The sequence below is a fragment of the Rana temporaria genome, chromosome 3 (genome assembly GCF_905171775.1).
Source record: "Rana temporaria chromosome 3, aRanTem1.1, whole genome shotgun sequence".
Classification (NCBI taxonomy): domain Eukaryota; kingdom Metazoa; phylum Chordata; class Amphibia; order Anura; family Ranidae; genus Rana; species Rana temporaria.
The window spans coordinates 90,316,000-90,334,646 of record NC_053491.1 but is presented as its reverse complement, the minus strand read 5'-3'; the positions used below and the strand labels follow the sequence as shown (position 1 = coordinate 90,334,646).

Genomic DNA, 18,647 nt, shown 5'->3' with positions numbered 1-18,647 from the left:
GTTTTTTTTTTTTTTTTAAAACTACACAACATACATATTACACTTCCTTATATATATATATATATATATAAAAAAAAAATAAGGCTTATTGGCATCTGCTGTTGGGTTACCAATAATCTGTTCTATTACAGGTGATTACAATACTGATGGCTTGCTAAGACCCAGATTAAAGCTCCATTCACACTAGTGTGACTTGCCATGCCACTTTTGGACACGTAAATCCAAATGCAATATTCCCCAAGCATACATCCCTGAAAATGACCAATGTTTAATACTGGGTGCTGTAATGACCACAGGCTGGGACCTGTAGACAATACAAGTGAAGAAATGTCACCAGCACACTAAGGATTCCTCAAAGAGTTCAAAGTTTAGTTTTTGTAGTAACATGGTAAACATAAAGCAACGTTTTGGAGTCATGCAGGGGTCCCTTTGTCAGGCAAGTGGTGTGCTGGTGACCATTCTTAACCACTTACCCCCCGGACCATATTGCTGCCCAAAGACCAGAGTACTTTTTGCGATTCGGGACTGCGTCGCTTTAACAGACAATTGCGCGGTCGTGCGACGTGGCTCCCAAACAAAATTAGCGTCCTTTTTTTCCCACAAATAGAGCTTTCTTTTGGTGGTATTTGATCACCTCTGCGGTTTTTAGTTTTTGCGCTATAAACAAAAATAGAGCGACAATTTTGAAAAAAAATTATATTTTTTACATTTTGCTATAATAAATATCCCCCAAAAATATATAAAAAAAACATTTTTTTTCCTCAGTTTAGGCCGATACGTTTTCTTCTACATATTTTTCGTAAAAAAAAATCGCAATAAGCGTTTATTGATTGGTTTGCGCAAAAGTTATAGCGTTTACAAAATAGGGGGTATTTTTATGTCATTTTTATTATATTTTTTTTTTACTAGTAATGGCGGCGATCAGCGATTTTTTTTTTTTCGATACTGCGACATTATGGCGGACACTTTTGACGGACACTTTTGACACATTTTTGGGACCATTGGCATTTTTATAGCGATCAGTGCTATAAAAATGCATTGTATTACTATAAAAATGCCACTGGCAGTGAAGGGGTTAACACTAGGGGGCGGGGAAGGGGTTAAGTATGCCTGGGTGTGTTCTTACTGTGGGGGGGGGGGGGGGGGGGGTTGGCCTCACTAGGGGAAACACTGATCCTCGGTTCATACATTGTATGAACCGAAGATCAGCATTTCCCCTGCTGACAGGACCGGGAGCTGTGTGTTTACACACACAGCTCCCGGGCCCCGCTCTGTACCGAGCGATCGCGTGTGCCCGGCGGCGATCGCGCCCACCGGGCACACGCACGGGAGTCGGGGGCGTGCGGGGGGCCCCTAGTGGCGGCTGGGAGAGAGGACGTCATATTACGTGCTCTCGCCCAGCCGAGCCACCTTGTGGACGTATAACGACGATGCGCGGTCGGCAAGTGGTTAATTTGGACACAAAGTTGCAGCCCATTAATTTCAATGGCACCCCTTCTAATCTATGCGACTCGAAGTTGAAGCAACTTTGAAAAGGTTTCCGCACTCCTTTCTTGCTACATGAGTGCCTTGAAATTGTGCGACTTTGAGGTCGCTCTAATGTGAACTGAGCCGAAATGGAATTTCAATTTGTTTGATATGTTAGTACTTTTGCAGGGCCCTATGACCTATACAGAAAATCAAATTTACCTATTTTTTTGCTACAGAACCAATGATCAGTGTTGTGGACCAAGGGCTGTTCTCACTAACAAAAGTTATCAGAAACTACCTGTTTGCATAAATGCATTCTTGAGCCAATGCAAGGAGAGAACCTGCTACCCTTGCAGACCTCCAATCTCGCTTGACTGCGTAACAACCTCAAAATGTAGAAAAGTGTTTTGAATAACATGCATGCTGGGTTCCCTGACCTGGTTGTAACCAAACACTGGTAGAACCACAGTTACTACAGAACACAGTTACTACAGAGTATAAAATACTACCCATTTCCTTTCTGTGAAGGCCTCTTTTTGTAAATTTCTCTTTCAAGTTCCTGTTTATTTTTAAAGAGTAACTCCACTTTTGTTGGGAGAGAAAAAAAAAACACATTCCCCTCAGTGATCTATGTACATTGAAAGCCGGTTCACACTGGGGCGACCTGGGATCCGACTTCAAGTCGCTCGGTCGAGAAAATGAATGGAAGTGAATGAGAGCCGTCTTAATGTACACTACTATATGGTTTATGACATGGTAAATATTAAAGCACAGTTCCACTTGTTTTTCAGTTTATTAAGTCAGCAACTACAAAAAGTGTAGCTTCTGCCTTTTAATACACAGACACTCGCCTGTCCCCCGATGAGGCCGCCCGAAGCCTTGCTCCTCTCCGTAGCACCGCCATTGCAACTGTAGGTGCCCAGCTTGCGGCTTCACAGCCAGGCGCACACTGCCCTCTCCTGGTGGCCAGGTAATCTTCTGGGACCTTTGATGTAAGGGGAATTGCTATCTCAGAAATTGGAAGATTTTCTTTCAGCTTTTTATGACAACTCAAAAATTTCAGGACAGCTAAAATAGACCATGAAAGGCACGTAGCGGAGGAAAGTTAAAAAAAAAACACAAAACCCTGAGGACAGAGTATATTGGCCCCATAAAGGATGATGAAGGGAATTTGGTTACAAAAGACAAGGAAAAGGTTTTAAATGCATTCTTCTCGGGTTTTCACAAAGGAAAAGGGGGATATAGTAACCAAGACTGTAATGTTAATACATCACAGAATGTATCATGTGGCTAACAGAAGCCTGTATCAGAAATAGACTTGTAAAACTTAACACAAATAAGTCACCAGGACCAGATGGCTTACACCTGAGGGTCCTTGGGAAACTCAGTCAGGTATTAGCTAGACCATTGTTCCTAATATTTTGGACAGTTTACTGACTGGAATGGTACCAGATGATTGGCAAAAATCCAACATGGTACCAATATTTAAAAAAGGGCCAAGATCTTTATCCCTGGAAACCTAACATCAATAGTCTGTAAGCTATTGGAATAGTAATAAAAATAGTATCATTAGTAGTAATCGGCATGGATTCATGGGAATACACTTCCCCTCTCCCAGGTCTCCAAATTCGCAGCTAAAACGGAGATGATCTGCTGGACAGCTCTCTTATCTCTTTGCAAAGATAACAGAGCTGGAATTCGCACCGCACAAGTGTGAATCCAGCCTTAATGTTTTTTTTTTTTTTTTTTTTACAGGTTACCAGTTTAGAGTTACAGAGGAGGTCTAGTGCTAGAATTGTTGCACATGCTCTAATACACGTGACAATACCTCACGTGTGGTTTGAACGGCGTTCACATATGTGGGCGGGACTTGCGTGTGTGTGTTCGTTTTCTGAGTGAGAGCAGGAACCCCCCCCCTCTGAGACACACTTGGTCCCCACCCGTCTCTGAGCACCGGCCCTTGGTTCCACCTCCCGGTACAGCACCTATCAGAGAATACAGAACCAAGCAAGTTGTGCTAGTCTGTCATTTCTTTGAAATGTGTTACTGTAAACAAAGATAGTAAAACAGATCCCTTGCAATGAGCAACAATAGGCCCCACTCCCGCAACAATAGATTCTACCCCAGCAACAACAGACTCCACCCAAGTAACAGCAACAAAAAATCCCCCACACAATAAAATACTACCCCCCAAAACAAAGTACCACCCCAGCAACAATCGACCTCTCCCTTAACAGTAGATCCCACCCAGCAACAATTGACCCCCCCCCCCAGCAACAGTAGACTTACCCAGCAACCATAGATCACCCACACAAGAACAAATCCCCACCAGTGACAATAGATACCCTGGCAGCCAGCATCACTAGACCCTCCAGCACCCCTTGCCAGTACATTCAGTGCTGGAGGTGGCGGAACTGCATTCCCCCGTGTTCCCACTGAAAAAAAGCCCTGGTCATATTACAACCAAAAACGTTAATGTATTTTATTGAGATTTTATGTGATAGACCAACACAAAGTGGCACATAATTGAGAAGTGGAAGGAAAAATTATAGTTTTCAAAATGTTTTACAAATAAATCTGTGGAAAGTGTGGTGTGCATGTGTATTCAGCACCCCCCCCCCCCCTTCCGGGTCGTTTTGCTGTGCATTCATTGCAGTAGGCAGAGTGCTTTGGGAGCACTATTTACAGTGCTCCAAAACTGCACCAAAGATGCTGCTAGCAGGTCGTTTTGTAACATCCCACAAGAGCACTGCCCCATTGTGAAAAGACACACTGCAATGAATGGGAGGCAGTTTTCAGAAGTTATTTCTAGCGCTAAAGCGCCTGAAAACAGCCTCAGTGTGAAAGGGGGTCTAAAGGCCAGATTTGTGGAGTGCGCGACAGAGATCCACCTGATCTGTGGATCTCTGCAGCTCCTCCAGAGTTACCATGGGCCTTTTGGCTGCTTCTCTGATTAATGCTATCCTTGCCCAGCCTGTCAGTTTAGGTGGACAGCCGTGTCTTAGTAGGTTTGCAATTGTGCAATTCTCTTCGCATTTTCGGATGATGGATTGAACAGTGCTCTGTGAGATGTTTAAAGCAGAGTTGTGTTATAAAAAATAAAAAAAAAAAAAATCTTTTATCGTCCATTGCTGAGGGACTGTGCGCTGGCCTATGTGTGTTTTTTTTTTTTTTTTTTTAACTGCCGGGGGTCCTATTTTTATGGAGGTTTTGTGGTACTGTGTAGCCTTTTTAGTTTTTCACCGTTTAAATTGCAGCGCTTTGCCGCCATTTTTTGGGCGATTTTCAATTCCTATTAAAAATCCCATTGGGGGCCATTTTTGTTGTAGCCACGCTGTGATGCAGCATATTATTGCAGCCGGCCATTTTCCTGTGGCCACGTCAGGCTCCATATGCTGCGCTCGGTGGCCATCTTGCCTGAGTCCTCGGCCTCTAGTGCTGACTCCTACGGCGCGCAGCGCCATTCGCCTCACACAGCACCACCGCAGATTACCTCACGGTTTTCTCCTCACACAGCTGTGTGCTGGAAACAGGCAGCAGCGCTGAGCAGGCTCCTCAGGTGTGGTAAGTCCCCTGGGTAACCCCTCCCCCCCGGTCAGTGCAGCAGGAGTGGTGGGTTTTTGTTCAGGTCTAAACTGGGCCCTGGGAGTTTTTCCCTACAATTGTGTCAGTATCTGGCTATGGAGTCAGTATCTGGGTCCTTCCCCAACATGCTGGTGATGGCAGCAGGTGTTGGCACTTCCACAGAGGCTTTATTGTTGGTCCTGGACACTTTTGTGCCAGGGTGGGGGTGGACTGCTGATGGGCGGGGGTTAAAAGAGTGCCCCTCCCCCCCATAATTCCCTGGGGAATGCTCTGTTATGGAGCCGCGGACCAGATACCTGGGTCGGTGCAGGATAAGGCATTATGGGTGTGCGTCTCACTGCTGTAAGGGACTCTCTTCAGCTGAACAGCGCAGCTGGGTTTCCGCCGAGGGCTCTGTCTTTTTTGGTTCACAATTCAGACCGTTCTGTGTTGGGTTTTTCCTTCTTTACTAATTTCTTAGATGCGGAATGAGGAAAGCCGCTGAGGGCTTTTGTAGTCCCTCACCGCCGGGAAGTTCAGTGCCCCTTTGAGGAGAGCCCTTTCAAGAGGTGGGCTTCTTCTCTGGTGGTGGACCCTCCGGGTGTAATGTATAGGTGACCATTCTCCCTATTGCGGGAGGCCCCGCTTGTATGGATCTGAGTGATAGCAGATCCGAAGTATTGACCCTTTCCATGGTTACCATGCTGGGGTCTGACTTGCGGCCGAAGTTATTAGGCTAGCGGACTAGCTGGTCTAGGGTCTCATATAGGTCTGTGATGTTGAATCCAGCACCCTTGTTATCCAGGGCTTCTGTTTCAGAATGGGTTTATGCACACGGTGGTGTAGTAGTGGTTAACTCCATTACTTGGCAGCTAGTGCGACTGACACCAATCTGCCTGGAGCTTGCATTGTTGCACCCTGTGTCTGCGTCGGTTTCCTCCAAGGGCATGTATGCATACACCTACTTAATATTCATACACACTATGGCCCGGATTCACAGACACTGGCGCATATTTATGCTGCCGTAGCGTATCGTTTTTATCGTATCTGCGCAATCCCTAAGATACGCCGGCCCACCGCCTACGCCCAGAGCATAAATACTCGACCCATGCCATCCCCGGAGGAGTGTACCCACACCTCTCTAGAGGTAGTTGAGGAGGAGCATGGTGACCTTGAGGAAGGTGTCTATCTCGAGGATAACATCATCCCTGGACCCTCCCAAACCTCCTCCCCCATCAGGGGAAGTCCCCTCACCCATCAGGGAAAGGGCCTCCCCATACAGACGGGCTCCAGCCCCCAGGAAGGCTTTGCGTAAGACAAGGGGTTTTCCCGGAATCCCTTCAACAAGGGCTTGCGAGCGAACAGGCCCACCAGACGCGCCACATGGGTGCTATTGCCTGTGACCTGCGCCGTGTGGCAGATAGCTTGGCCTCTTCAGCCAAGACCCAGGCTGAATGCACAGTGGCTGTGCAGGGCACCTCAATCTCTGACAGCCTGCAGGATGAGTGCTAACTGCGCTGCTATGGTGACCTCCAGGCAGAGGTGAAGAGCCTGGGAGTGGCTATACAGGCCAACGTGGCTGCCATTGAGGCGGAGGGATGGCAGACCAGGCGCAGACGAACGCTGTCCTCACCCGCATTGCCCTTGCATTGGAGGGCAGGCAGCCAGCATCTGCGAGGAGGGACAGACCAGGGGATGATCCTCCTCATGCCCCACCCAAGGATCCCCCCAGACAACTGAGGAGCCGGAGCCGTAGCACCATGCCTGGCCCACGACAGGGCAAATGAGGAGTTTTTTTTAGGCTCAGATTATGAGCTTTTTTTTTATTTTCGTTGCTCAGATTATGAGCTTTTTTTATTTTTGTAGTGACTGCACACGGTCAGTAGTGCAGACTACAGTGTGACTGGTGTGTGAATGTGGGTGACATTCCTGCCAGCAAGGTGTGTCACCTTGGGTCGTCAGGGAGAGGTTATCCCCACGACCGTGTGAATGTGGTATGAATGGACAGCAACACCATTGGGGCCTTGGCATGGCATTGCTGTTCCCAAGTCCTGCATGGTGGACTTGGGCTAAACCAATGTAAAGTGGATGTGGTGTGTGTGCGCTAGGGACCCCAGATGGCAAGTCGCCTTGTTTTAAAATGGTTTTTAATATTTTTAAATTTACTTTTTTATTCTTTTTCTTGATTTCATCTTTCTCAATTCGTGGCAGAACCCCCCCCCAGGCCCATGCCTGAAGCTGTGTAAGGGGCCCCATAATTCCTGATGGCAGCCCTGCCTGGCATGTTGGCATACAGATGTGTTGTACTGCAAGTGTGGTTTCTCAGCTCATCCGTAACGGTGCAGCTGCTGTCCAGCTGACCTGTGCACGTCTGGTGCCGAGTTACACCTGCTTTATGGGGAATAACTTTAGGCCGGACGTTGAACTTACGCGCACCGCACGTACATTCGTGAATCTCCCTCATTTGTATATTTGAATAGAAAATCAATGGGAGCACCATATGCGTCCAGCGTAAATATGCGCCCACGATATGCCGGCGTAGACAAGTTACGTCGGTCGGATGAAGCCTATTTTCAGGCGTATCTAGTTTTGTGGGCACAGCGCATATTTACACTTGCACGGCATACTAGCTCATTGTGGCTTTTGCTTTTCAGGTTTAAAAAACAAAACAAAAAAAACAGCAGGTTTATTACCGCTTTAAGGCAAGTTTTCGATCCACACCACGCTGCAAAACCAGCAGGATCCTGGAAACCAAATAATTACATGGATGCGAATGTAAAGTAGGATGAAGTATAGGCCCTTGCGACAGAAGGTCCTCTCGCATTTGTAGTCGCCAAGGAACATCCGCCACTAGGCGTACCAGGGATGCGGGGGCGCAATTAAAATCATCTCTGTCTCTACTCTGACAAGGAAAATGTTTTTTGGGAGGGTGGGGGAGCATAAAAAAGACGATACTATCCCCACAGAACCACCAATCATCCGCCCAGGGAGCTTTGGACCTGGCCCCAAACCTCAAAACCTTCCAAATGAGTCAAGAGGCTAGGAGATCCACATCTGGTGTGCCCCATCACTGGCAAAGGAGCCAAAACACATCCAGGTGTAGCGACCATTTCCCTTGGTCCAGCATCTGACGACTTAGAAAGTCCACACTCCAGTTTTCTACGCCTAGAATGTATACAGCCAATAAAGGCGGCACACTCCACCCACCGCAGGATGTGATCGACCTCCAATGCTGCAGTCAAGCTTCTTGTTCCCCTTGATGGTTGACAAACACCACTTCCGTGGTGTTGTCCGACTGGATTCGGACTTTGCACCCCTGCAGCCTCTGACCATGTGGAGAGTAAGGATGAGCTCCGGGATGTTCGCACAGTCCATGTGCAGAGCCTGCCAGGAAGGCGGCGCTACACTAATCATAGGCAGCGATCAGGAACGTCTCCCAGCCTGTGATTAGCACAGTGCCAACTTTCTGGCAGGCTCTGCACATGGACTGTGCGAACACGCCGGAGCTCATCCTTAGTGGAGAGTCATCGCCTGAAGTTCCAGCACATTGATCGGCAGCTGGGATTCTTCCTGCGTCCAGCGACCCTGTGCCAACTTTACACCCCAATCGGTCAGGCGGGCATCTGTCATGATCACCATCCAGTGAAGGAACAACTTCCCAGACTGAAGAGCCAGAGACCTCAGCCACCAGATCAGGGAATCCCTGACCAACCAACTCACCCGGATTTGACAATCCAGGGACAATGGAGATTTGTCCCCATCTTGACAGGATCTCCTTTTGCAAGACTCAAGTGTGGAATTGGACATACAGTACTGCCTTGAAAGGTGGCTACCATGAGACACAGGACTCACATGCAAAAGCGCAACGACCACTTGTAGCAGGACGCCAACAGCTTCACCACAGCCTGGAGTGTCTGCAACTTGTCCTAAAGGAGAAAAAAAAAAATCTTGCCTCCGAGTCCAGAATCAAGCCCAGGTATTCCAAGAGCTGAGTCGGCACCAACACATACTTCTGGAGGTTCAGTACCCAACCAAACTCCTGAAGAGTCTCACTGGCGATCACCACATCCTCTAATTCTGAGGTAGAAGCTGCTCTCAGAAGGAGGTCGTCCAGATAGCCCACGATAGCGATCCCTCGCTGTCTCAGCGAAGCCAGAATCGGGGCAAGCACCTTGGTGCCGACGCCAGGCCAAAAAGGTAGCGCTACAAACTGGTAGTGCTCGACCCCCTACTGCAAACCGCAGAAAACTGATGTCTGACGCATATGGTAACATGCAAGTATGCGTCCTTGATGTCCAAGGATGCCAGAAAATCCCCCAGATGGAGTGCAGCAACCACAGAGCAAACCGATTCCATCCCAAATAGCTGTACCTTTACAAAGCAGTTGCGGGCCTTGAGGTCCAGGATCGGACGGACCCCCGTCCTTCTTTGGGACTACAAACAGATTGGAGTAGTATCCCTGTAACCTTTTCGATGACGGCACAGGAATTATCACCCCGTGCTTCAGCCTCTGTATATACCCCCGCAGTATCGTACAATTTGGGGGTATCCCACACTGCGGTGATAAATGCTCCAACAAGCACCCTTTCCTGCACTGACCCAGACACAGTCATCCTCAATGTCTGAATGGTCCTGTCCACATCCTCTGACATGTCAGAACAGGGACCGTGTGCCATAGCAAGGCCCGAGTCTGAATCAGAGCTTTCCCCAGAAGATGGTGGGGGCGAGGGGGCGTTTTTTTATCCCCCTTGTGCCCACACCGCTTCCACTCTGGCAACAAAGGTCTCAAGAACCACCGACAAAGTGTCTATTGGCACTGCAGGGGAACCAGTTGCTATCACAGGAATGTCTGGGGAAGAAACACCTGCTTCCGACGACATGCTGACCGACACCCGTTAGGGACGAAAGGCAAGGTATATAAAAAGTCCACCCTCCTAGCTGCTATCGACCGAGGGGGGCCCCCCAGAGGACTCGCCACCCTGACCCAGGTACTGCATAGCCCTGCCGTCCGCTCTCTCTCCTGCACTGCCTTGTGCTGAGGTGTTCTGAGCTGTTTGCGCCGTTCAGAAAGCTTTTACCTCTAGTGCTGGGAATAGCCAAGTCGAGACTACAAGAAACTGGCCCCATCAGCAAAACGATCACAGGCTACCAGAAAATGGCCGCCCACCGTCTCATCAAAACAATGCATGCGGACTGCAAGAAAATGGCCACCGGGCTCCACCAACATGACCGCCTGTGAGGTAAAAGAAAAAAGCCGCCAACACGCTGATCCTCCATGTGGAGGCATCCCAAATGGGCAGACCCCGGAATACCCCACTAAGGAGAGTGGACTCCGAACACCCCGTGCAGCCCCCCTGTTCAGGGACATAGCAGGCCCAGCCACCACAGATGCATGGGGGGGAAGGGAGAGTGAGGGACCCCCTCAGGAATGTCCAGCTGTTCCATCCTGCCAAAACATGTGGAACCCTACTTAACCGTCCTGCGGGGACTGCTGGACGCAATCCGGACAGACCCATTACCCGAGGGGTATGGGGTGGCTGTTGGCCACGGCACACTGACTCAGACAGTAGTAGCCCAGTCATATGTGTGCCCCGGATTATATAGCTCACCGGCCACCCCTGGAGAAAACAGGGCAGGTCGTGGCCAACCCAGCGCGTAGCTAAAGGTCTGCTCATGCTCGATGGCCAGGCTGGGGAGACTACCAGGAACTACATCAAGGATCCACAAACTACAGCCCTCCAGCTGTTGCAGAACTACACAACCCATGAGGCATTGTAAAAACTCTGACATTCACATACATTACGGGAATTGTAGTTCCTGAACAGTTTAACTGGAGGGCAACAGTTTTAAGACCCCTTGATCTATATTATCCAGCCTGTCACACAGCCGGCTGTTGATATTAGATCTCAGAATCAAAAAAAGATAAAAAAATCTCCAGGACCACCATTGGTCCTGGAGATTTTTTTTTATCTTTTTTTGATTCTGAGATCTAATATCAACAGCCGGCTGTGTGACAGGCTGGATAATATAGATCAAGGGGTCTTAAAACTGTTGCCCTCCCAACGGGAGCCTTTTCCTTTTATCCCCCCCCCCCCCAATAGGACCGGTGCTCCGCGGACTAGGACGAAGCCTCGCCTAAAAAATCCTGCCCGCAGCTTGTGGGAAAAGGCCGCGAGGCAGGACGCCACGGACTGGCCAGAACCGCAGCCTTTCCCCAGGATCAAGGTGAGCAGGATTTTTTAGGCGAGGCCGCAGCTTTGGCCTAGTCCGCTGCCTTTTCACAGAAAAGTGGCGGACTAAGCCGAAGCCACGGCCTTGCATAAAAACATCAGGAAATTTTTTTTTTTTTTTAAATTGATTCGAATCGTGAATAGTTTTTTTTTTTTTTTTTTATAAAAAACAAGGTCCATTAAAGACATGGATGAGTGAGTTTGGGGGTGGAGGAACTTAACTGGCCTTTGCAAACTCACTCATCCATGTCTTTATGGACCTTGCTTTGTGCGCAGTCATCTTGCAACAGGAAGAAGCCATCACCAAAACTGTTCCCAGAGAGCATGAAATTGTCCAAAGTTTCTTGCTATGCCGACACCTTAAAAGTTCCCTTCCCTGGAACCAAGGGGCCAAAGTCAACCTCTGAAAAGCAATCCCACGCCATAATCCCCCCTCCACCAAATGATTTGGACCAGTGCACAAAGCAAGGTCTATAAAGACATCGATAACCAAGTTTGGGGTGGAGGAACTTGACTAACCTCAACCCAATAGAACACTTTTGGGATGAATTAGAGCGGAGACTGCAAGCCATGCCTTCTCGTCCACCATCAGTGCTCAACCTCACAAATGCGCTTCTGGAAGACTGGTCAAACATTCCCATAGACACCCCTAAACCTTGTGGGCAGCCTTTCCGGAAAAGTTGAAGCTGTTATGGCTGCAAAGGATGGGCCAACACAATATTGAACCCTACGGACTAAGACAGTTTGTGTGTGTAAAGGCAGGCGTCCTAATACTTTTGGTAATATAGTGTAGGAGACCCAAAATTGTCCATAGGCAGCTCTTTGAAAGTATCACAGGTCAACTTGGAGTCGACCATAAATGATTGCAGTCATCCATGTACACATGTGCATGGGGGACGTTTGTTTTTTTATTATTGCAAGAAAGCCCACCGAAAGAAACTGCCATAGAAGAGACTGCATGACTATAGCCCACAGTCTACTAAAAAATAAAAAAGGTAAACTTCTGTGTTTGCAGATCACCACAAGCTATGCAGTAAAATAATGTCCTTATAAAATGTCTTCAACTCTGCTATAGGTCCCTTGCAATAATCGCCGTCTTCTCCTGAAGGATGGCTTCCCCTGCAGGGAGAAGACAATAGCTCGGCAGGATGGATTCCCTTGTCAGCACTATCCCTAGTGGGTCATGGCGCAACCCCAATCTCAGTGAAGAGCCGCAGCTCTTTACCCATGTGATCAGCCGTGTCCAATCACAGCTGATCACATGCAAGACAAGGAGATGCCATTTATCGGCTCTCCTTGCCTCCCACTGACAGAGTGCAAGGAGAGCCAATCAGCGGCAGCTCCTCAAAAGCAGAGACCTGTAGTATAGGTAATCGGGGCACTGATCAGCACACTCTAGTGGAGGAGAAAAACTACTTATTTACAACATTTTCTGACAAACTTTTTTTTTTTTTAAGCAAAAAATAAAAAAAACAGCGGTGATTAAATACCACCAAAAGACAGCTCTATTTGTGGGAAGAAAATGATAAAAGATTAATTTGGTTAAAGCGTTGCATGACCGCACATTTTTCATTCGAAGTGTGACAGTGCTGAAAATAGGCCTGGGCAGGAAGGGGGTGAAAGTACCCAGTATTGGAAAGAAATCTATATCAGCATTGACAACTCACATTTATATATTCTCAAAAAGGTCCACATTAAAAAGTGTATGTACGTGTATCATGCACACTTCGAGGACACAGAAGGTTGACAGACAGCAAACACCATACATAAAGACAAACTGCTTATAACAGAGGTCATGCAGGAGTGGCTATAGATGACAGCATGGAAAAGGGGGCTTTTAGGCAGGACAGTTGTGTATCTTTGGGGCCTGCATATGATATTTACAGTTGCAGCAAGGGTTTACCCTGTACCAATTAAATACATAAGAGTGTTCCAGCAATATTCTCTGGGAATAACGTATAAATGAAATGGGTCAGCCACCACATATAGTTTCTCTGGACATGTATTAACATTTTCCCAACAGAAGAAAAAATATATAAAAATTACGACCATTTAAAGTTTATTTTTAATCCCCTCATATACAAAAATAGTTACATCCCTCCCATCCATGCTACATGTGAAAACAGTGAGCCAAGTGTACAAGGCAATAGCTCATGCCATATCCTACAGCCCCGTAGTTGTGATCACCATCATATTGATGTGCACTACTGAAGAATATTTTACCCTCCCCAATATATCCCTGAGTTTGCAAATGTATACATAGTAGTAAAGTGAGGAATTTTACATCGATCCGCCGTGTTCACACTACTTTGCATCTTCAGCTTGAAAGGGAGGGAGGATTCATTTGGTCTTCTTAGCTACAGTGATTATCCACTCAGCAGTAAAGATGTTTCAACAGTTATCAATGGCTCCTGTTTCACTAGCATAGTTCCCATGTGCAATAGTAACAATAAGGCATTGGACAGTCATATTGAATAACATGCCAGCAATGTGCAATGTTATTTATAAGTCTTAGCTTTGCTTACAAATCCAAAATGCAGTACTGCAAGTCCACCCCCTACGTGACCTTTGCTATGACGGTTGGAAGACTTTACGGAATGGCAGAAGTGGGGGTAATCCAAATGCCATTTCTTCCTATCGGCTCAGGTCCCTTGAGGTTCTGCTTCCTAGAGTCTTTTGTTCTGGGCTCAGGTGGCTGAAGAAAGGATGCTTAAGGGCCTCACTCACGGAAATCCTCAGTGTGGGGCTGTATTCCAACATCTTATGGAGGAAGTCAAAAAACTCAGCATGCTCAGGTGAATCTCCAGTCTTGAAAGTCTACAACAAATAATCCAAATAAATTAAATGATTTCACAAGAACAAAGTGTAACAGTATAAACCCCAGGTGGAAGGAAAGTAAAGGATTCAGGTATTTGTACACAAGCGGTTTTGAACCCGTGTCAAATACCAGCATTGAGGCTCCATTCACACCAATGTGTTTTTTCATGCTTTTTTTTTTTTTTTTAACATAGGTTCCTATAGAACATGATCACATCAATGCGTTTTTGTGCCTCTGCATTTTTGGAAAGGAACTTTTTTTAAATGCAAAACTGCTTTTTTTTGCTTTTTGGTTCAATAGACTAGCTGCAGAACAGCATTCTTACCACGATTTCCATTAAATCTGCCCAACAATTCAAAAAAAGGAAAAAAAATTGCGGCAAACAAAAAAACACACACACACCGATATCCCTCTTCAAAGGGTCGTTGTATAATGATGGCGGATGGTTAATACTGCTTTAATACATGCTACTAAATACACCAAGATTTTCTACCTAGCGACTAGAGTAAGCAGTAAAGGGAAGAACCAGATAGGTCTTTATAGTATCTCCTTACTCGTAAAGGGTGGCAATTCTTGCTGACATATCGACCATCTATAGTTGTCTCATCCCAGATCAAGGCACCATTTTGGAAGTACTTTTGTTTCCTATTACAGTAGAAAAGGTTAAAATTTATAGATGCTCAAAGAAAAAAAAAAAAAATTGTAAGAAATAACTCTACAGATAATTTAAATATGTTCAAGTCACTGACCTAAACTAATTAGCAGATTAGAAAGTCAGTGTTGTCAGTATTAATGGTCTCCATACTTATTTCAGGTAGGTGCCTCAGAATGTAGCGAATTCCTTAGACTAGCCTGGCAAATAGCATTTTCAGAAGTCTGCAGCAACCATGTCTCCTCAGCACAGGGTCCCTTTAACCACTTGCCTACTGAGCACTTTCACCCCCTTCCTGCCCAGGCCAATTTTCAGCTTTTAGCACAGTTGCACTTTGAATGGCAATTCAACACTGTACCCAATCACACTTATAATTTTCTCCCAAAAATAGATTTTTGGTGGTAATGACCACTGTTTTTTTTTGTTAAATAAACTAATAGAAGACCAATTTTTTTTTTAAAGAAACCCCAAAAACACATAGTTTGTTATAAAATTGTGCAAACAGGCAATTTTTTTTCCTGCACTAATGGGCAGTGTTGGAACTGCACTTCTAATCAGTGTACGTCCCTTTTACACAAGCTGGTTATCAGCTCTCTTCTCCTCATGCTGTCAGCGTGCGGAAAGGAGTTACGATAACTGGCTTTTTACCTCAGTGATCAGCCTCATCCAGAGGACACTGCGATCACAGAGCGTGCCGGGCATGATCACAGGATGCCATCATTCAGCTATAGCGTGGACGGCAAGCGGTTAAAGGGCATATATCCAAATGAGACAAATTTATTACCAATAAAAAAATACTTTTTTGTCATGGATCTATTTATCATTGTAAAAGAAGATATTACACACTTTGTGAGGAAGACTTGCTAGGCTTTGTGGCCCAAGTCTTGCATCAAAAGGATTTTTGAACTTAGACTGGGCATATTATATTATCCATAGGCAACGCTTTAAAAGCCTTTATAGGTTACCATTAGATTTACACAGAATGTCTGCTGCTAGAAATATTCCTCTCGATCTGATGCTCACTGCGATACCCCACGTGTGGTGCAATCGCTGCTTACGTACCGACGCATGCTTTTTTTTTATCTCTTTTATAGTTATCACAAGGAATGTAAAAACATCCCTTGTGACAGCAAGTGGCAGAGACAGGTTTTCCTTTACAGAGACATCAGGGGTCTAATAGACCCCCCATATCTCGAGACTGCCCTTAAAAGCTTCAGACACGTGGCCAAGTTCAGACATGTGACTAAAGATACATGTAACTACTCTTACCGCCAGTACAAACTTAGATGAAAATGCAATTTTAAGTCCACCTGAGTAAACAGGATACCATTTCCAGTTCCTGCCAAGTGTCTAAAGATCAGTTTCTTAATGATTACCAAATGTGTTTCATATCACAGTCAAGTCTTTATAAAATGTTAAGTAGCAGATAAGCATTTACTTGGTTTTGTACACCATACGTCGAGGTAATGGCCCGAGAATTCTTTCCATCATCACCAAGTGTTCCAGGTTGCTATGGGTCTAAAGAAAAAGAAAGAGCAGAGAAAATGTGCTGTTAATCTCAGTGTTTAATATGGCTACAGTGGCTTAGAAGCGATTAGCGGAAGTTGACAAGGTAGCAAATGTTCAATTTCCCGCACAGTTTTGACTGGTTCTTTTAACCACTTCAGGTCCCACCACCCATACAACCCCCTATAGACCAAAATATATTTATTTTAAAAACTTAAATGACGTTTTTGGGCCAAGTGTCCACAACTAGTTAAATTAGTATGTCTGCTAGTCATTATAATGCCAAAATCCAAACTTAAATACACAGACACTGAGGGGTTTACAACTGTTCTCAATAACACGAGAGATAGGAAATCTTTATAACTGTAAAAAAGGACAGGAAAAAAGATTTAGACGTTGGATTGTGCCCGCTTTGTTACTGCTAATGAATAGCATCCAACATCTGGAGGACTGGTAAATATTTCTGGTTGTATTCTGTGCCCTGTGATTGGGATGGGGTTGCTCGCTCTGCACCTCGTCCATTAAGAAAACATCTTGCATTCAGTTTAATTAATGCAAGGTGTTTTGTAATTGCACTAGGTGAAAAGGAGAAGTAGATGAGCAGTAGGATCTACTCTCGTCCAATCCCACGACAGAATATTAGCATCCCTAGCAGCCTTCCAAATGTTCGATACCGATAATAGGAGGCAACTATGCTGGCCAAAAACTAACTTCTAAAAATTGTTTCTTAACCGTACAGGGCACAGGCAATGTATTAACAGACCCTGGGTTTCAGGCTCGTACCTTCAGGTGATTGGACATTGGTAAGCTTTAAAGACATCCCACTGGGAACCGCCCCTCTAACCCCACCCAAAAAGTCCTTAGTTTGGCACTAGTGTCCTAAGGAGATGGACCTCCATGGAGAAATCGCTAGTAACTTTTTTAATCTTCCAATTCAATCAACTCCTTGCCGTCTTCTTATGCCATGCATAGAATCAGTGCATCCAAATTGACAAAGCCTCAGTACACCTTGGGATCTGTATCTGGACCCCACGCGGTGGGAACAGCCTTTAATTTTGCTTCAGAAACTGGATCCTGCATGGGTGCTCACCTTGTAGTCAGCCACACGGTGCTATATGGGTCCAGGGCTGTGGTCCATGCCTATGGATTCCAGTCCCTGAAGACCCTCATTGGGAATATGCCCACCATGACAGGCAAAGCCTCAACTTTATATACAGTCCAGTGCCAGACAGGGTCACCCTATATGCTTCTAACCATTACTGTAACTAGGTTGTGGAGCTGCACGATTAGTCGTAAAAAACTAACAAAAAAACAACGATCTCAATTCAACCCCCCTCATGACCTTAAAATCTTGCATTTCCACGATTCTATGTAAACAGTGCAGAGCCACTCTGCTCAGAGCTGTCAAAAAAAGAAAGAAAAAAGCCTACAAAAGGTTTATCAACATTGTATCTCTATCTCCAAGTGCTGACCAATGTAACATTTAGTTATTTTAGATCAAAGGAATGAACTTCGGTCTGTAAATGAGGGAAGTTTAACCACTTAAAGACTAAGGCCCCTTTCACACTTGTGCAACTTGGAACTGCAAAGTCACATGGCAAGTCGCACCCCATGATTTCCAATGAGTACCATTCATAACTATGCAACTTCAAAGTAGTTCATTCTCTCTTGTACTACATTGGTCAAACTTTGATGCAAGTGGAGGTTCACAGACCTTAAGTTTACACAGGCATCCCCTGAAATCGCAGTAAAATTACACGACTTTCAAGTCACAGCAGTGTGAAAGGGGCCCAAGTCTTTTTACACTTGTTGCTTACAAGTTAAAATCAGTATTCTTTGCTAGAAAAACTACGTAGAACCCCAAACATAAAAGCAGTCACAGAGTGCACTCGATGTGCGCACGTGGGGGAGATCCATGGACTTCCTCCCAGAACTGGAGAGCCGTGCTGCAGCCATCTTTCGGCTATAGCTTGGGCAGAAAGTGGTTAATACAGACATCTGGAACGCGATGCCTCTCCTTCTACCCACAATTCTCTACCAAGGCTGGATCCAGATATGCCTGCCCTAGACAAGGCAGACATAAGGGAATGAAGGACATTGAGGCAGTAATGGAGGAAGCTGCAGAGGATTATTCTCCCACAGAATGCTGTTGTATTTAAGAAAGCTTCACGCAGCATGCTTGCTAATGTGCAAAATCTAACTACTGCCATCTATAAAAAGGCATTGTGCGACTCGATTCTTCATCTTTCCAAATGTCTTTGGGTACAAGGAGACCTGCAAAATCTTTTCAAAACATTCCATATATGTGTTGGATCACCCCAAAACAGGATTTGTACTTCCCCTAAAGTCCTTGCTGAACTCTAACCAGTGAAAAAAAAAAAATTTCCTCCTTTAAAAGATTCTGCAG

The 18,647-nt window shown here is 45.8% G+C and overlaps 1 protein-coding gene across 2 annotated transcripts in view; it reads right to left on the bottom strand.

Annotated features, from left to right (window-relative positions):
• Positions 1–13,302: 13,302 nt before the first annotated feature.
• CLK3 (CDC like kinase 3) overlaps positions 13,303–18,647 on the bottom strand; it is a 42,960-nt gene continuing 37,615 nt past the window's right edge. For both annotated transcript variants that reach the window (XM_040342949.1, XM_040342950.1), the window contains 3 exons: positions 16,173–16,252; positions 14,637–14,727; positions 13,303–14,081 (listed from right to left, as the gene is read on the bottom strand). In XM_040342949.1, coding sequence (XP_040198883.1) covers positions 13,899–14,081; positions 14,637–14,727; positions 16,173–16,252 — 354 coding nt within the window. In that variant the 3' untranslated portion in view covers positions 13,303–13,898. The remainder of the gene's footprint in view (positions 14,082–14,636; positions 14,728–16,172; positions 16,253–18,647) is intronic.